The 18,835-nt window shown below is 42.3% G+C and overlaps 2 protein-coding genes across 2 annotated transcripts in view; both read right to left on the bottom strand.

Moving 5' to 3' along the window:
• Positions 1-18,835, bottom strand: part of retreg1 (reticulophagy regulator 1) — a 332,731-nt gene that overhangs the window by 196,472 nt on the left and 117,424 nt on the right. The window lies entirely within an intron of this gene.
• Positions 1-18,835, bottom strand: part of LOC311000094 (receptor-type tyrosine-protein phosphatase N2-like) — a gene marked incomplete at both ends in the record, with an annotated part of 265,882 nt that overhangs the window by 189,537 nt on the left and 57,510 nt on the right. Inside the window, 3 exons of the mRNA XM_083990729.1 lie at positions 15,211-15,602; positions 17,909-17,949; positions 18,417-18,761. Coding sequence (XP_083846855.1) covers positions 15,211-15,602; positions 17,909-17,949; positions 18,417-18,761 — 778 coding nt within the window. The remainder of the gene's footprint in view (positions 1-15,210; positions 15,603-17,908; positions 17,950-18,416; positions 18,762-18,835) is intronic.

Here is an 18,835-nt window from a genome sequence, read left to right as displayed (position 1 = left end):
AACAGGTTTATATTATAACTGTTATTTTTACAGCAAATTACCGTAAACAAATAACAGTTCTCTACTGTGAAATTTACGGTTGCCAAAACAGCATACCGTAATGTGTAATACATTGTGACCGTATTTTCTACGGTAAAATTCTGGCAACCACAGCTGCCAGTATTTTACCGTAAATTCTACGGAATTTTTTTTACAGTGTACATACTATATATTTCTGGACACTCCTGGGTGATGTTGAATATGTGAACTGAACCCAGTTACAAAACCAAACCAAACGATACAAACACAGGCAGATTTAACACTTTAACTCTTCTCTAACCTGAGGAGTCGAGATAATAATGAAATGAGCAGCAGATATAAAACCTGAACCTCTTCTCCAGTCTGACTTCCTGCAACAGGTTTCCTCTGAAACACCAAACAGAGCTGGAGTATTTTAACTTATTTCACTATTCAAAGAGTCTTGTTAAAGGGATAGTTCAACATTTTGGCAAATTGGCCCATTGCCATAATCCCTATAGTCATAGCAGTAGGTTCGTTACCTTTAATTGTCGGTGCAAGCTATTTTTAGAACGGCGGAGCAAAGCCGTGAGCTGCTCAGAGCTACGCTATGGAGGCTAATGGGATTTCTTGGTTTCCCTCATCAAACTCATCAAATACACAATCCAACAACTCTACAACGCTCTGGTGGACTAGTTGTGAGCTGCACATTCACCACACTATGAGATAATAACACAACGTTACTAGACAGAGTTGTTTTGGAGGTAAATTCATGCAAAACCACTGATGCACGTTGCCTTCAGGGACAGTTTTTCATCAAGCAGTCTCTGTATTTGCCTCTAAAACAACTCTGTCTGGTAACGTTCTGTTATATCTCATAACGTGGTGAAACCAAGAAATCCCATGAGCCTCCGTAGCGTAGCTCTGAGCAGCTCGCGGCTCTGCTCCTCCATTCTAAAAATAGCTTGCACCGATAATTAAAGGCAACAAACCTACTGCTATGACTATAGGGATTATGGCAATGGGCCAATTTGCCAAAATGTTGAACTATCCCTTTAAGGAAAGTGAGTGTAGCAGAGTTCAGACACTCCTGACTCATGTATCGTATCTTTTCCCGTCTCTTTCTGTCCACCATCGTTCCTCAAATGTCTCCCTCTGTTGTACAAACGTCCAAAAACTGTGATGCAAGAAGAGACCAACATCCTGTTTACTCCGCTCACGTCTGTACGTCAGTAGGCACACAGTCAGTAACGACTAAGATGTAGAAAAACTCACATGAAACTGAAAGTGACGAGAAAAAGAGGAATAACAAATTAAGTAGCCAATTAAAAACCACTCAATATGTGCATGGGGGCAGCTACTGTGTGTGTGTGTGTGTGTGTGTGTAGTCCCCAATTAAACTCAATATTCAAACTCCACACTAATTGCTTCCTGTCCTGCTGTGGACTCGTCTGACCTCAGCTCCCTCCCCTGAATTCAAATGCAGAGAGGAGACGCACAACAACATCTTCATCAACACCGAGCGTCGCTCCGAGTGAGAGGAAACAGGAACGTCAGACTTTCTTGATGTACATGTATGCTTATGTTGACAGAAGCATGTCCACCTCCTCAACACTAGGTGGCGATATGTGTCGTTTCAGCAGGTTAAAGTGGAACTATGCAGGATTTTTAGCTTAAAGGACAATTCCGGCAAATTCAACTCGGGGCTGTATTTGCCAAACATTTTAGGTCTAAAAGAAGGAATGTGAATATTTTTAAGTTTAATTGCTCCTGTTTTGCGGTAGTTGTGTCTGTCGCCGCATCACCACGGCAGCAATGAATGGGAGCGGATTGAAGTTCCGCTGCTTAGGCTGTTTACATCCCTCAAAGCCGCAATTTTTTCCACAGACAGCGTCAGATGGCGACTCAAACATGCACCGAGAAGTTTATTTACTTCAAGCAAATCAAGAGTTGATATTCCTGTGTTTATGACACAAACGGGAGCTTCCGACTGAACGTAAACAGACCGAGCGTCAACTTGGGTCTCGCGCAAGACTTTGAATTAGATCTAGTTTTACAAACATGTCGGCTTTCTTGAAGTAAATAAACTTCTGGGTGCATGTTTGAGTCGCCATCTGACGCTGTCTGTGGAAAAAAACTGCGGCTTTGAGGGATGTAAACAGCTTAAGCAGCAGAACATCAATCCGCTCCCATTCACCGCTGCCGTGGCGATGCGGGGACAGACACAACTACCGCAAAACAGGAGCAATTAAACTGAAAATCTACAGATTCCTTCTTTTAGACCGAAAATGTTAGGAAAATACACCCCAGAATGGAATTTGTCCGGAATTGTCCTTTAAATTTTTAGTTTTGGCTGCTCCCCTTGTCACATTCAAAATGACACACTGAGGCGACCACGGGGGGCAGTGAACGCACCGTGATCATTAGATATTAGATAAGCAGCCAGTCAACAACTGTGCTTCCTCCTCTGAATCCCTTCGTAACATTCATAAAACATTCAGGTGAGAAAGAAGTAGCCGGATCAATGAAACCTTAGATTAAAACAAAACCAACTGAGCTTCAGATCCAAAGGTTTCTGACTCTGACTCCTCGGTTCAATCACGGTTAATACGAAACAGAAATCTGGATCGTCTGTGTGTGAAGAGTTCCTGACAGCCAGCGATTTCTCTTCTCCCACTTCCTGAGCCTGGAGAGCAGACAGCCGCCTCGACAGCCCACAGTGTGAGTCGGCCCTCCGCGGTGCCGAGCAGCTGCTTCAGATCTGACACCGGTGATCAGTCTGGCTGCCTGCAGGCCCGATCCTGAGGGCTGATAGCTGATCGCTGCGCCGCGGACCTCACAGCGGCGCCTGCCTCGGCGCCGCGGCGTACGGCGCGTCGGTTTGTGATACGACAGCATGCAACAGCGGGATTTTCACACCGAGAGCAGGTTCTGATGAATCTCATCCGGCGTTCTTCTGTGTCGCTCGGCTCAAACACGTTGTGGCTGTAAGGAGGACAGCTGCTGACGGAACAAAACGCCTGCACCGGCTCTGGAGACTGCGCCAATGTAAAGCAGGAAAACAACCTACAATACATATCCAACCAGAACACCAGCACCTGAAGCTCCTACAAAGCATCAAACCAGAAGCCTGGATGCAGAACGGCTGAGTGGGAACCTCCACCACACATTAAAGAAGAACTATGCAGGATTTTCCCCTTAACTCTGCTACATTTTCACCTTAATTAACCAGCTTCAGAGTCCTAGTGCTGGTTAAATCAATGACTTGTAGAATGGAGGAATGGAGGCTCTCTGCCTTCCACCTAGCGTATCTTGGCTGAAAACCAACCTTGTAAGGCCGCGTGTAAGATCTGACAGGTTGCTGTAGCAACGACGTCGGAGCGGAGGCGTCATCCAGCGCGTGTGTTGTGTTACGTCATATAATTGCGACAGCTAGTGTTGTCACGATACCAACATTTTGGTACCGGTATCGGTACCAACATGTTTTTCGATACTTTTCTGTACTTTTCCAAATAAAAAGAGAACACAAAAAATGTCATTATTGGCTTTATTTCATTGGAAATCTTAGAACTATAACATATGCAGGATTAAATTTCCATCTATATTATTCTGAACTCTTCCTAAATTAAAACATTAGTGGTCTGTTTAAAAATGAATATCAACTTGTTTTCTTTGCATTATTTGAGGTCTGAAAACACTGCATCTTTTTTTGTTATTTTGACCAGTTGTAATTTTTGGGAGAAATTGTTATCAGTAGTTTATAGAATGAAACACAAACGTTCATTTTACTCAAACACACACCTATTGTTTCCCATATGTAGACCAAATTGATCCCCCCCCCAAGTTTTCTACGTCTTCCATTGACTGCTCCGTTCCGTTGATATCGCTCCACAACTCGAAACAGCTGGGCGGTCAAAGGGCGGTCAAACGGCGGTCAGAGGGCGGTCTGGTTCTGCGTAGAGTGACGTCACGGACAGTCAAAACCGATCTGAGTGTTTGGAGCTGTTCAGACTGAGACACATCTGTCCAAATGTGATTTGAAACTACCTCCCGAAGGTGGTTTCGATCCGGTTTGCAAAAATCGGATTTCCTGTGATTTGTGACAGTTCAGACTTCAAAAAGAGCCATCCGTTTCTAACCTGGATTGGTTAAAAATCGGATTTTGGCTGGAAGTCTGAACGCGGCCTCCGACCCGGTATCCCAGCTCTCGTCTCCGCGGCACCGCCACACAAACGTAACGCGCCCCGTAACCTGTAATCTCTTGTTTATGACAGATAAGACTACACAGATATACACATGGTAACATGGTAGATGATAAATAACATTATCCACCGCTCCATGGATTGATTTCTCACCGGCTTCGTTGAAAACAAATGCATAAAACAGCAGAAAAGCGACCGGACTTTCATAGTTGCCCTTTAATCTGAGGTGTTTTAAGGTGCTTCATAAACCAAACCACCAACTTTCATTATATTTTTCCACGTATTGTCTCAAGTGTTTGATGAACTAGCCGGTGTATCTCCTGGAGAGAAGACCTGACAGTTACTGCAGACTGTCATGAGCATGAATGTGGTTCCTGCCTGAGGAGAGGATTGTGGGATGTAGTAATAGGAAAGCCACAGGGTTCAACGAACAAAAAGAAGCACGATTACATGCAGACATATCTCCTGCCCTCGGGGCTTCTGCAGCGATCCCTCTGCACCGAGCCGCTCGGCAAACACACAGCCGGAGAGGGAGAAACGCTGTCACACCTAAATCCACTCAACAACCCTGCCACCGGTGAGATTCGGCTCATTAAAAAAACTGCCATCCATAAAAAATAAAAACCAGGCGGATGTGCAGTGATTTCAAACAGATGTGAGCATGTGATTCTGCAGATGCTTCATTGTCACATTACCAACGTGTCGCAGCTGGAGACTTTTCTAGGAAATACAGTCACATTCAGGGTGTAGAAGGTAAACCAGGAACAAATATGACACCAGTTTATAGAGAGAGCACTTTTTCCTTGTTTCTATATTAATTTATAATTTCGCAAATTAAAACCGAAGGAGTACAACGAGTCTAAAAGGTTCAGAGGAAGGCAACAAATCCAGAGGGATCGTGGGTAAATGTTGTTTGAGAAATTACATGATTATAGGCTATTATTCACTTCTGGGATTACAAAACAAAATAACAACACCTTTTTTTCTCTCTCTCTCTCTCTCCCAATTACCCTGTACGCCCCCTTTATCAATTAAGCTAATTAGGAAGTGAAATGCATTAAAAACTGAATCTAGTTTAGCTGATGGTGATTTTTTTTTTTTTTTTTTTTAGAGAGAGATTTTGGAATATTAGTTTTTGTAGATGCAGATCACAACAGTAATGTGCATCATGATTCATGTCGGTGTGTGGGAGAAAACATGGAGGAAAAAAGCACTTAAAGGTTGCCGGGTTAAAGAGTGGCAAAAAGAAATAAATGCTGTGTCTGAGCGGCTGTGTGTGAGTGTGTGTTGGGGAGCAGGTGTTTTCCTCCAGCTGTGATGAATCACACTGTCTTCTTCCTCCTCCTCCTCCTCCTCCCCCTCCTCCTCTCCCCAGGCCACAGGAGGAGGTGATGCGCTGGAACCGCCGGTATGTTCCTGTTATCTGCCTCCACCTCGGCCACGGCGCCAGAATGTCACAAGTTTGGATCCAATCAGTCGTGTTGCACCTGTCGCACCTGTCACACCTACAGTCAGATTTATCTCACCACGGTGCACTTCATTCATCTGTGTGCAATTATCCATATAAACTCCATATCGTGCCAGTTTGTGGTTTCGACCAGTGGTTTTCAAAGTGGGGGCCACATGAGGGGGAAAAAAGCAAATAATAAAATAAAATTGAGTTGTAATCTTTGAGCACTATAATAAAATGTAATTTATAATACACTGTCCGTCCCAAAAAAAAAAAGCTTTGATTAGGACACGCATTTGCTGCGGCATCGTTTCAATAAGCTTCTGGATTGTCGCAACATTTATTAAGACAGTGCCTATCAATAGAAAACAAATATAAACAAATGTAATAATTATTGCATTAGAAAATAAAAGGGACAATGAGGAGTTTGTATTTTGTTATAAAAGAGTCTCATATTAATGTGGATGAATCTACGTTACCCACACTTGTTAATGGCTCCATTTTCTATAAATATATTGTTTTGTTTTCATCGTTATTTTGTTATTATTATTAGTAGTGGAAATGCTGGGCGAGCCGCCGCATTTCCTACTTTTGGTTTCGCGGACGGTGCCCGGCAGGTCATGGGAATAACGCCGCAGAATCGCCGTTTATGGTCGGAACTACGACGGTATGTGATCGTCTTTGAACCTCCGACTTTCATTCTTGATCAATGAAAACATTCTTGGCAAATGTTTTCGCTTTTGTCCGTCTTGCGCCGGTCCAAGAATTTCACCGTGCGTGCGGAGGCTCATGGGAAATGTTGTGTAAAAACACTTCGCTTTCCAAAACGCTGTCCCTTCAACACATTTCATAGTGTTGTCGGTGGGTTTGCAAAGGGGGTCAACAACCAAAAGCTAATACTATTCAGGGAGCCTTTGCATGGAGAAGTTTGGGGACCCCTGGTTAGCTACTTTGTCCAGAGCCAAACAGGTTGTTTCTTTTCATTTCTAATTACAAATAATAAATTATGTAACATAGTCCAATATAGTTTGGTTTATTGGTTAATATCATAGTTATAGTAGAATAAAGGCTGTAGGTCTGAGGTTCAACCGGACAATCTGACCTGAGTCAACAGGGTAAACGTGTGTGACCTTCACTGCAGCCAGAGGCGTCTGTGAACCGCGGTGTCAGTGTCTTTGACACAGTAAAGGCTTTTAATCGACAGCACTCTCGTACTGAGGAAGCTCTGTCTCACAATGAGGCCGATGAAGAGTCTTTCTCTCTGGTTACAAAGTCTTGAAGTGGTAATTCTTCCAACGTTGTGGTTGACGCTGCACTTCGCGCTCTCGAGGAGAGGTTCGACACAATGTGAGCTGTCAAGGACGGCGCTGCTGTTCTTTTTGAAGTTTGCGGTGTCGCCAGAAAATGTCAAGAGACGCTTTGAAGAGTTGCAGCAAAGGTGGGTTAGAGAGGAATCTGCTGAGCTGACACCGAAGACTGAGACTGACATCTGCTGTGCAGGAGCGACCGTGGACATCCCAAACCTTTCAGTTCACCTGTGATCAGAGCCGAGCAGCTCCTCGGCCCGTTTCAGGGAGTTACTGGAGTTATACCTCGGTGTCTGTCAGAACTGCTGTGTCACTTCCTGTCAAACCAGAGCTTCTGCTGACTGAGGTTTTTTTTTCACCAGGCTCAAACATGTGGAGACGTTTCTTTTATTTTATTTGTCAAACCAACTGAACGCACAAAACTCTCGCGGAAGTGTGACAGTTTAAGGAGTGTAGATGTGTAGTCATTTCTACATATGTGGTTGAGTTAACTTGAACTCACTTTGTCAGCCTCCTGCCAACAACATACGGCGGCTAACCACATGCTAACTGCCTGTTAGCGGAAGTGATTCCACCCATTAACGCTGTTGCTAGGCAACCATATACGGTTGAAGGAGTGTAGATGTGTAGTCATTGCTAGATGTGGTTGAGTTAACTTGCGACTCGCCTTATCAGCCTCCTGCCAAATACATACAGTGGCTAACCACCTGCTTACCGCCTGTTAGCGGAAGTGTTTCCACCCGTTAACGCTAATGCTAGACAACCACGTCAACACATTCTACAAAGTGTAAACGAACATGGACAACATACGGCTCGCTGCTGCTGCTGCTGTTGTTTGTGCAGCTATCTGCCGCGGGAAAATCCATTAAAAAGAAAAAAACGGGTGGATCAAGTTGTTGAGGAGTCGACGTCGAGTTCAGACGTCATTTCATTTGTCCCACCTCCTCTTTTTTCATTGGCTGTGGGCCACGTGTTTGCAGTGGTTACATGCTGTCATCCCGACATCCCACCACTCCGACATACCGCTATTCCGACATGCCATCGTCCCACCATTCCGACAAGGCTTTCAATTAAAAGGAAATGTGCGTTACTCATTAGGTGACTCCCTCCTACTTATTTTGGACTCTATCTATCTGGCCTGTCCAGCCTCTACCTGTTTTTTACTAAACTTAACCACCTCCTTTCTCATTGCCTAAGCCCAGCCAGTGCAAAATCGTTCAAAAAAAAGCTTTTAAAGGAATTGTCGGAAAGAAAAAAGAAAAAATACCGTCATTCCGACCATAGGAGGCAAGAATTGTCGGAATGACGGGACATTTGATAAAAAATTAAGTGTTGCCATTTAGACAATTAGAGGCCTACTGTATGTCAGACTGGTGGGATGTCGAAATGGCGGTTGCCCCCTGTTTGCGGTTGGGTCGGTAACCAGTACACGCTACCCGACTGCGTCCAGACTGGGCTCAAAAAACTCAAAGATGTTTACCTCACACACTTGCCGATCTCAGTCTGTACCCCATCACACACCAACAGATTTCTGCACCAACTTGCCGACAGTACCCAACTAGTGCTGACTGGTGCGGACAAGACTCAAATGTGAATCGTGGGTAAAATCAGGCAAAAAAAAAAATGGTGTAGTGTGTCCCCAAGCTGATGACGATGCTGCTGCTCATGACGATGTGTGCAGCAGCTAAGAGTTTACCGATACCTGAGACATTCAGGGACATCTGTAGGTTTTTATCAACTGCCAACTCTTGATGTGGGGCGTTGAGGAGACATTTGTAAATTAAAGCATCTACCAATAGTTCGTAGAAACGAAGACGTGTCCAATCATGAAAATACTATTGCTCTATTGCCAGTCATCAATTGATCAGCAAATGCATTTCTTCATCATGCATCTTCCAATGAGCCATGTGATCCTACATGGAAACGTTCCGGTAGCTTCCACCGAATAATTTTCGTTTCGGTTTTTGTTTTGTTTGTGCTCGTCTAACTTGTTTTAATGGGTTGAAACATTAGGTTCATTTTAATTCATCACTGTCTGTCAAACTTCTCAAAGTCTTTTTTGACGGTTGTGCAGGTTACAGAGGAAATGTTGAAACCTGTGTGTGTTTGTTTCGTTTTTGTGTGTGTGTGTGTGTGTGAAAGAAGCACTGTGTTGCGTGTGGATCTCGACGGCGTTGCCAGAGGAGGTTGTTGTTGTGCTGGTTGGTGGGCGTAACAAAGTGCAGCACCTGACACTGGAGACCGGGCTCTCTGCATCCTGAGTCTGAGGTTCGCTTTGGGCGACGAGAGCTCTTTGTTAAAGGTCAGAGAGAGATCACGGCGCCTCCTGCTTCAAGTCACTCTGGACTTCTGTATTAAACCAAGACCAGGACATTTACCCAACCTCAACAAAGTGCCGAAACATGACCATAAAAAAAGTTAAGTAATGCTGCAGTCAATTCAAGCACACATTATACTAAAACATCAGATACGTTGGCGACAAAGAAATAAAACACATCAGTGAATATTTTCCTGATTCATTGTTGAGGTTTGTCTGATTCATTATAAGCTGCTGCAAATTAGTGGAATATTAAAGGAATTAATGCAAATGGACCAGTCTAGATGTACTGTCAAGTAGTATAGGCCCTACACTGTCTTCAGAAAGCTTTCTGCACACTTTACTGGGTTGTACATTTAATTCTTAAAAGGATTAAAATGCCATTTCTGCCTTTAATTCTGCACTAAATACCCAATGACGATAAAGTGGAGCCATGGTTTTACAATATTTTGCAAATGAAATCCCTCATTTATGAAAGTCTTTAGGAAAAAAAAACACAAATGTTCTTTGGGGTTTAAGTCTGACCAATCAGAGGACAGTTCGCTGTTAGCTAGCTATCTCTTAGTTCAGCTAAAGAGTGAGTTTTCCCCATGTTCTCGTTTTAGTTTCCTCTTTTCCTGATGTGGTTGCAGCTGACTTGGTTTTTTTCAATTAATCGAAAAAAGTTCCAAGAATACCCCTCCCTCTCCTATAAATTATGATTTTTATCTTAATTTGATCAACTTTACACCTGGAAATCACCAGCTTTTATGAACATACGGCAGACAGTTTGACATTTATCTACCTATGTCTGAAAAAACACCTCTTCCTCATAAAAGCTTTATGCTCCTGCTGGTTTAAATCTGACACCTGTTGATTGAAAGTCAGCAGCAGTGATGTACGGCTTTGTAGCGTAGGAGGAGGAACGCTTCGCCCCCGACCGACTGAAACTCAGCTTCTGAAAACCGCCGTTTATACCGTTAATGATCTGTGGGAGGTTCAAGGAAACGGAGGAGGACTCGTGAACAGCTTTCCATCAGTCAACGAAGAGATCGAGCCTAAGGTGTGACCTCAACATCAAACAGCAGACATGTTTTTCCTCTATAACGTTCACGGCTTCTCAGCTGCGTCGCTCTGAGTGACGGCGCCACCATACGATACGTGAACAGAGAGAGAGAGAGAAAGGGACGAGCAGCCGAGGCCTCGAGCCAGAATCACACACGGTGCTGCTTCCACCGAGGATCAGAAGAAGTGAAATGAAAATAAATCTGAACCCTCGTGTGAAGGAGCATGAAGGAGAGAGATGACCTGCACCGTCCTCGTGGTCATTTTTAATCTACACTCTCAGTTTGAAAAAGCTGGTTCATCTCATTCATGATATGTGAGAAACTCAAATTCTCCCTGATAGAGGTGGGAATCACCAGATGTCTTACTGGGATACAATGTTATCACGATACGATATTTTTGCGATATTAAAAATATGGCAATAAGCTGCGATAAATTGCTGCAAACGATGTCTCCAAATGAAAACTTTCTGTTTTGTCATTTGTATTGATGCAAAATGGGATTGTCAAGCAAACATGTATGAACTCTTTGTAATACATACTAGTCCAATTTAATTAAATGCTAACATATGGAAAATTAAAATATATATGTTAGATTTAAACGGGGACGCAGCTTTCCTGATCTCTTTCTCCGATGCCTCCAACAGCACCATCTAGTGGACTGAACTAGGGCTGTTCGATTTTGCCCAAAAATAAAATCTCGATTTTCTTCTCTGAAAAATCGATTTCCGATTACGATTACGATTTTTTTGTTAAATGACAAACTATTTTGTGTGCCGTTTGTGTCTTTTTAAATGGACTTAATGGACCGTGAGAACTGTAACTGTGTAGTGGAAAAGGGCCGTTGGTCTTTTTGGCAACGAAATCCTCGCTGGTCTTAGCAAAATGCCGACATGCTTGTTTTGTGTGGGGAGAGCAGTGGGAGAGCGTGATGGGAGGAAGGAGGCAGCAGTCATTACGGTAACCCAGGGCAGCCCAGATTCATGAACGGGGGCTTACCGTAATTACCTTAGTTGGAGTAAAAAATCGATTTTTATGATTTCAAAAAATCGATTTTTACAATTCCAAATAATCGCGATTACGATTTTAAATCGATTAATCGAACAGCCCTAGACTGAACAAGCAATTATTAACTTTTAACACATTTGCAATATACTGTATATAATAAAAGATCGGTACTTGGCATCTGTATATCGATACGATATTACCATGCAAAATATCGCAGTACTATGCTGTAACGTTTTCTTTCCCCCATCCCTAATACGTGAATAAAATATACACACACACATTTCCATATATGACAATTCAAAAAACGGTGGGAAGCTGTTAATTAACCTAATTAAATGAGATGTGTCGCTACCATCAAATTCGATTTGAACTCATATTTTTTCATTAAATTAAATTAAATTAAATGTCTGATACGTTGTTTATGTTTTGTTGAGAATAAAATGTGGGATTTATAAGATTTTAAAATCATTGCATTCTGTTTTTATTTTACATTTTACACAGCGTCCAGCTTTGTTTGGAATTGGGGCTCTATCATGTATTCATAGGAAATATGTTTGTACATATAGTGTATATGCATCTCATAGTCTGCCTCAAAATGGGAAGAATGAGAATGATAGATGTTTAAGATTAATGAGATATTGTACCAAACAGAAACTCATCATATAGATATTTCTGTGCGTAAATATATTTTACATGTTATGTATGTATCACTCTTGATTATAGGCACTTACCAAAACACTGATTTCCTTCCCCCATTACATTAGAGAAAACACTGGTTGTTATCGTGCATTGTCCAAATTGATTGTGTTGTAATCTGACAAATTAACACATTAACATTAATTAGTTTGGGTGCTTGTTTGTGCATTCACACAGAGGGAAAGTTCGTCCTTCACTTCAGATTTACAAGATGTCAGAGGTGACTGAGCTCCACTGGCTCCTCATCCTTTATACCAACAACAAACCCGCTCACATGTCGGCTCAGAGCTCTGGACTAATTACATTCACCATCCAACCAGAACCGTCCAATCTAATCTAATCTGTCCCTGTAATGAATGAGGGACTTTTTTTTACATCTTTGTTTTTCTTCATTATTATTAAATTAAGTAACTTTTTAGATTAAGATTTTAAAATTTCAGCATTCAGATTCAATCACATTCTTGATTTTCTTTAAGCTCTAACCCAGAAACCTGGATTATGAAATTTCAGTGCAAGAAAAAAAAAAAGTTGCAGTATCTATCTCCTCAGCAGGGGATGCCGTTATCACTCATGTGTTTATGTGTGTGTGGTCATGTCATCAGATTTGTGCACTAACTGTAACATTATCAACATCCCAAACTTAATTTACATCCTCTCTGATGCTGTTTTCATCAGCTCCAGGTCTGTAAACTGAGTACAGGGAAAAGATGGTGTTGTGTTTACTAATCGATTCTTTTCATCCACATACTCGCAACACATGTCCACAGAGAGGCTGACAGATTATTGTACTGTATATAATTAAAGAACAGAGAGATGATGATTCCACCCTGGTATCACTTAGCAAATGTAATAAAATATATATTAACAGGACAATATTTAATCATCGATTAAACGTCCAATAAGATACATTATCAACCCATGCGGCAATATTAGGGGCCTGAGTGAGAAATCAATAATATTGGTCAAAATTAGCTTATCACAATCTATACACCAGGCTAAACCTAATGTAATCTAATATAAAGCAATATGCAAAGAGACCTGCCTTTCCCAAGGTTATAAAGTTTAGTGCTAATTTAAAGGGATAGTTCAACACTTTGGCAAATTGGCCCATTGCAAGTCTTAGGAGTAGGTTCATTACCTTTATTTGTCGGTGCAAGTTATTTTTAGAACGGCGGAGCAGAGCCGCGAGCTGCTCAGAGCTAGGCTACGGAGGCTAATGGGATTTCTTGGTTTCCCTCATCAAACTCATCAAATACTAGGGATGAGCGAGTACAGCATTATCTGTATCTGTATCTGTATCTGTTAACCATATGAATTATCTGTATCTGTATCTGTACTCGGAGTGGGCGGGGTTTAACCCAGAAGTGGGTCGGGTTGTCTTGAAATGGCTGAGGCTTTAACCGTATGTTATTTTAAGCATGCAATTGATATGGATCTATCAGAAATTGTTATATTTATTGCTGATTAGAAAACTGTTTACAGGACAGCATCAGCATTGAGCTTCAGAGATCAACGGTTTTGATCATGATAGCAAACAAACTATTCATTTACACAAAAACAAGTTTTGCAACAATGAATACAACACATGTGGTTGCAATTATTAAGTAAAATGTAATGAACAAGAGTTTTGATACTCAACATAACTTTCTTTTTTTTTTACTTTAATTTCAGTGTGATTTTATTTTTATTTTTTTAATTTTATTTCCACACCAGGTGTGTGTGTGTGTGTGTGTGTGTGTGTGTGTGTGTGTGTGTGTGTGTGTGTGTGTGTGTGTGTGTGTGTGTGTGTAAGAAAGAAACAGAGACAGCTGAATGTCAGCTACTCTGTGTATCACTCATTATTCTGTATCACTGATCATGAGAGAGAGAGGAGGGGGAGAGGGAGAGGGAGAGGGGTGTGTGTGTGTGCTTAATTTGTAATAGGCCTATTATTTATACCACTACTATTTTTTTTTAAGAAATACAGCAAGAAAGTGTCAGACACTCAGTGCGTGAACTGGTTAGCGCCAGCTCACGGTTTAAAAAAAAAACAAACTCCGACGAACGGCGGAGGGAGGGAGAGCGTGTGTGAAAAAAAAAAAAAAATCTCCGACAGGCAGAGACGCAACGCGAGTCGGCACCACGTCTGAACGAACCCACGTTTACCAGAACTCTACTGGTTCATATTAAGTAAGTGACTGAAGTAATAACAAAGATAAAGCTAAACGTTAAGGGAAAAGACCGGCGAACCTGAGTGACTGAGGGAGAGACAGAGAGAGACAGACAGCTGTCAGCTGTTCTGTGTGTGAGTGATCAGAGCGGGACACAGCAACACACCTGCATGTGTGTAGGGGAGGGGCTGTAGCCTATCACAGAACGCAGACACAGTCAGCTATCCAATGAGGATTTTCATTCAACTTATTATTTTTTTTTTCCGAGCACAGATATTGACTCGTATTACTCGTATAATACTCGTACTCGGCAAAAGTGCTTTATCCGTACCGGATACTCGTTTTAGCCGAGTATCCGGCTCAACTCTATCAAATACACAATTCAACAACTCCACAACGCTCTGGTGGACAAGTTGTGACCTGCACATTCACCACGCTATGAGATAATAACACAACGTTACCAGACAGAGTTGTTTTAGAGGGAAATTCATGCAAAACCGCTGATGCACGTTGCCTTCAGGGACAGTTTTTCATCAAGCAGTCTCTGCATTTCCCTCTAAAACAACAGACAACAAATGTGCAGGTCACAACTTGTCCACCAGAGCGTTGTGGAGTTGTTGGATTGTGTATTTGATGAGTTTGATGAGGGAAACCAAGAAATCCCATGAGCCTCCGTAGCGTAGCTCTGAGCAGCTCGCCGCTCTGCTCCACCGTTCTAAAAACAGCTTGCACCGACAATCAAAGGTAACGAACCTACTGCTATGACTATAGGGATTATGGCAATGGGCCAATTTGCCAAAATGTTGAACTATCCCTTTAACTTAATGATCGTTCTAAAGGCATTTGTCGTTCATGGTGCTGTTGTGTTGTATTGTAGGAGTTTCTAATATTCTGTTTACTACATATTGTGAATTAATGTTGACATATAAATAATAATTGACATATAAAATAAATCCAAATGTTCCAACGTGAGAGTGAAGCTCTAATATGTGATCAATACTTCCTTTTTGCTACATCTCTGTCAGCAGCTCCGTACTCACTCTGTGTCCGTGATGACGTAGCCGAACACGTCGTCGTCCGCCTTCTTCCTGCCGTCCTTGACGTCCAGCTGCAGCTCGGGGACGCGCAGCAGCGTCTTCTTGTGCGGCTCGTCGTACCGGAGCGAAGCGGGCGGCGGCGCCACCTCCTTGATCCAGCCCTCCACCTCCGACACCTCCGACACCTCCTCCACCGACTGGGTGGCGTCCTTCTTCTGCACCTTCACTCCCGCCTCGCTGGTCCGACTCTGGACGTTCTCCAGCCCCACCTGTTTTCTGCCCGTCTCCGCCGTCTCCATGGCAACGTCGTCGCGGTTTCTCGCCGAGGGAGAGGAGTTCGCCGAGGTTTTGTCCAGGTAGGCGAGAAGCTTGGTGACCAGGTCTACGGGCTGAGCCTGGGAAAAAAAACAGGTAACACACAGGTGAGTTCAATCACTGAGGTTGATTAGACCTCGTCTTCAGGTTTGGTCTTAAAGGGATAGTTCAACATTTTGGCAAATTGGCCCATTGCCATAATCCCTATAGTCATAGCAGTAGGTTTGTTACCTTTAAAGCAGAAGTAAGCAGAATATTTGTGTTAATATAAGTCTTAAATAGTTATATCTTCCGACAGCAATCACTTCTATAGAGTGTTTGGTCTGAAACACAGGTCTGTCAGTCACTCTGCTCTGCTGTAAGCCCAGGAGAAAACTTTCCTTGTATCCTACAACCTTTATCCAATGAGGAGAGAGAACGGCATAAAGGGGCGGTCCTCTCTGTGTGTGCAGCCAAGGGATGCGCGTGAATGTGGTGACGTAGGGACGAGGGCGGGGACTGCTAACTCCATCGGCTGACAGGAAGTTAGCCAAAACGACCGGATAGCTTACTTCTGCTTTAATTGTCGGTGCAAGCTATTTTTAGAACGGTGGAGCAGAGCCGCGAGCTGCTCAGAGCTACGCTACATAGATTAATGGGATTTCTTGGTTTCCCTCATCAAACTCATCAAATACACAATCCAACAACTCCACAACGCTCTGGTGGACAAGTTGTGACCTGCACATTCACCACACTATGAGATAATAACAGAACGTTACCAGACAGAGTTGTTTTAGAGGTAAATTCATGCAAAACCGCTTATGCGCGTTCCCATCGGAGGCAGTTTTTCAGCAAGCAGTCTCTGCATTTGCCTTGAAAACAACTCTGTCTCATTTGTTTAGGTAAAATTTTATCATGATTTGCCTGTTTTTTTATAAGTTATGGCCACAAACTTTGACCTTTGGCCACCAAAATCTAATCAGGTCATCAAACACTGATAAAATTGTGGAATAATAATTTTAGTAATAAGTTTTGCTGATGCTTATGATAATTTGCATCTTTCTATTCTCCTGCTCATGCTTCTGTGTTTGTGTTTAATTAAACAATGTGAGTTTAATACTCTGTGGTTGGTTCAGATCTCCAAATTGCTCAGCATCATTTGAAACGATTCAAACTCGAGGAGCACTGAACACACGCGCTGAGACTACACTGATAAACGGCTGTAAATAAATATGCAGACATCAGACAGTAATGAGCCATTGTTCAATCAAGATCTTTTGTCTAATCAGCCGAGTTTAACCGTGGGTGAGGATCTACCGCTGCAAGCGAGAGGAAATAAAAGCCTTAAATCAAAGAACAGCCGACCTGTCAGAGTTCAAGCTGAATAGGACTATTATAAGCTTATTATTCCTCTGCTGCTAGCTTCAGGGTAATTGCTCCTCTTGTCAAGATCCAAACAGCAGAATAGCTACACAGCTACCCGAGCCAGAAACTTACTTTAATTAAACTTGTTCCATCTAATTTTCTAAGATTGTTTTTTTGGGACCAGCGAGATATAAAAGTCTTGAGGGACTTTTAAACAAGCAGACACTAAGAAAGAGGTACAAGAACAAAACAAACTGAAAGGTCCCATATTTTTTACACTTTTGTTTTAATTGATATATCTGTGGTTTTCAGAACCAAAAACCATCTCAAGGTAATTTTATGACTGTTTTTTGTGTAGGTGAAGAATATTTTAGGTTAATAATCAGACAAAAACACGACTGCTTTGTTGTGACATCACAAAGTGACAGGAAGTCCTGACGGCTGGTTTTAAGGTTCAGTTTCTGAATATAGGCTGTGTGCATTTCTCTGTGGACTGAGGCTTTCACGGTATTAATATAGAACCTAGAGCTGCTTTTTGATCAAAATGAAGTTGACATCTAAGTTTATATGATATGAGACCTTTAAATTCATTAAATAGGATGAGACTCTCAATTACAAAATTTGTTATTTATTCCTTTTACATCGGGTCAGCCAAGAGATCTGGTCTGATGAACAGTGGCTCTTGATTTGATGTAATATAATGAGGCACTTTTATTCATATAAGTATTATCGTAATAAAATATGGATTAAGTGACAGTAATATTTGGAGAAGAATAGCAAGCTAAACCATACTGAAAATATATGTCAAATTAAGTCTGACCAGTCTTCACAGCAGTATAGAGTTAAAAATAAATAAAATAAAATAATATATGCTCTAAAAGCTTCTGAAAGCTGTGTTTGATGTATTACGTATATTTAATATGAGTTAGTTCTGAATTCACTTTTGCAAACTGCCGGCCGAGGCCTTCGTTTCCCTCCTCATACACAGTATTACATAACCGTTCATCACAGCAGACGTCCCTTTGACAAACCGAGCGCTTACCGTGTCCTTCACATTTTGCTCTTCTGTGTCCGTGTGGCGATCTGCCAGGAAAAAAAGAGTTGGTGTTCGTCAGAGAGGGAGAATATATTTATATATTTAATCTAATAGCACAGGAATATCTTATTAACACAAACAGTGCATAAAGAGCTGTTGTAGAGCTACAAATTTAATTTAAGATGTAAGATTAGACCATTATTTACTTAACGCTTAAAAAACAAAATCAGTAAATGTGCAACATTGTTCAGTAATTCTTGTCATTTTAAGCCGTGTGTTGGCACATTTACCTGCAGTGTAAACACTTCCAGTCTCAGTGGACAAAACCATATAAACCAACTCTGTTTATCCTCGGCTAAACGGGATGTCTATTCATTTTCACATTGATTTTTATGCTGTCCTGTTGTGGTGAACGATTTGACATTAACATACAGAAATTTGTGTCTACTATAAACTCCAGCGCCTGCTCAATACTTAAATTGCGTAAAAACAAAATTAATCACTGTGAAATTACCTTGAAGTGCTGCCGGCATCTTAGAAGTGCTCCCCTGTGGTTTCAGTGTTGGAGCCGCCTCCAACAACTTCTCCTCTTGCTCATCTCTGGCAGCCACCTCCTCCTCCTCCTCCTCCTCGTCTCCTTCGTCCTCCCCGTTCCTCAGCTCCTCCTCCTCCGCCTCCTCCAGGTCTCTGGGTCCAGTTCTAACCCGGGTCAGGCCCCTGGTCCTCCCTTGGTCGTGGTCGACCACCTGCAGGGCGTCGGCGATCAGGCGGGACAGCTGATCCACGTCCTGCGGCGTCAGATTGTCCACGTCCAGGTGCTGCCTCCCGACGTTCTTCAAAACTTTCTTGATGAAACTCTCTGGAGGAGATACAGACACGACGGAGGAAATGAAACAGAGTCAGAAAGAGACTGTTGTGTCTGTTAGATGCTTA

This window comes from Trachurus trachurus (assembly GCF_905171665.1).
Source record: "Trachurus trachurus genome assembly, chromosome: 17".
Classification (NCBI taxonomy): Eukaryota; Metazoa; Chordata; class Actinopteri; order Carangiformes; family Carangidae; genus Trachurus; species Trachurus trachurus.
This window is presented reverse-complemented; position numbering and strand designations above follow the sequence as displayed.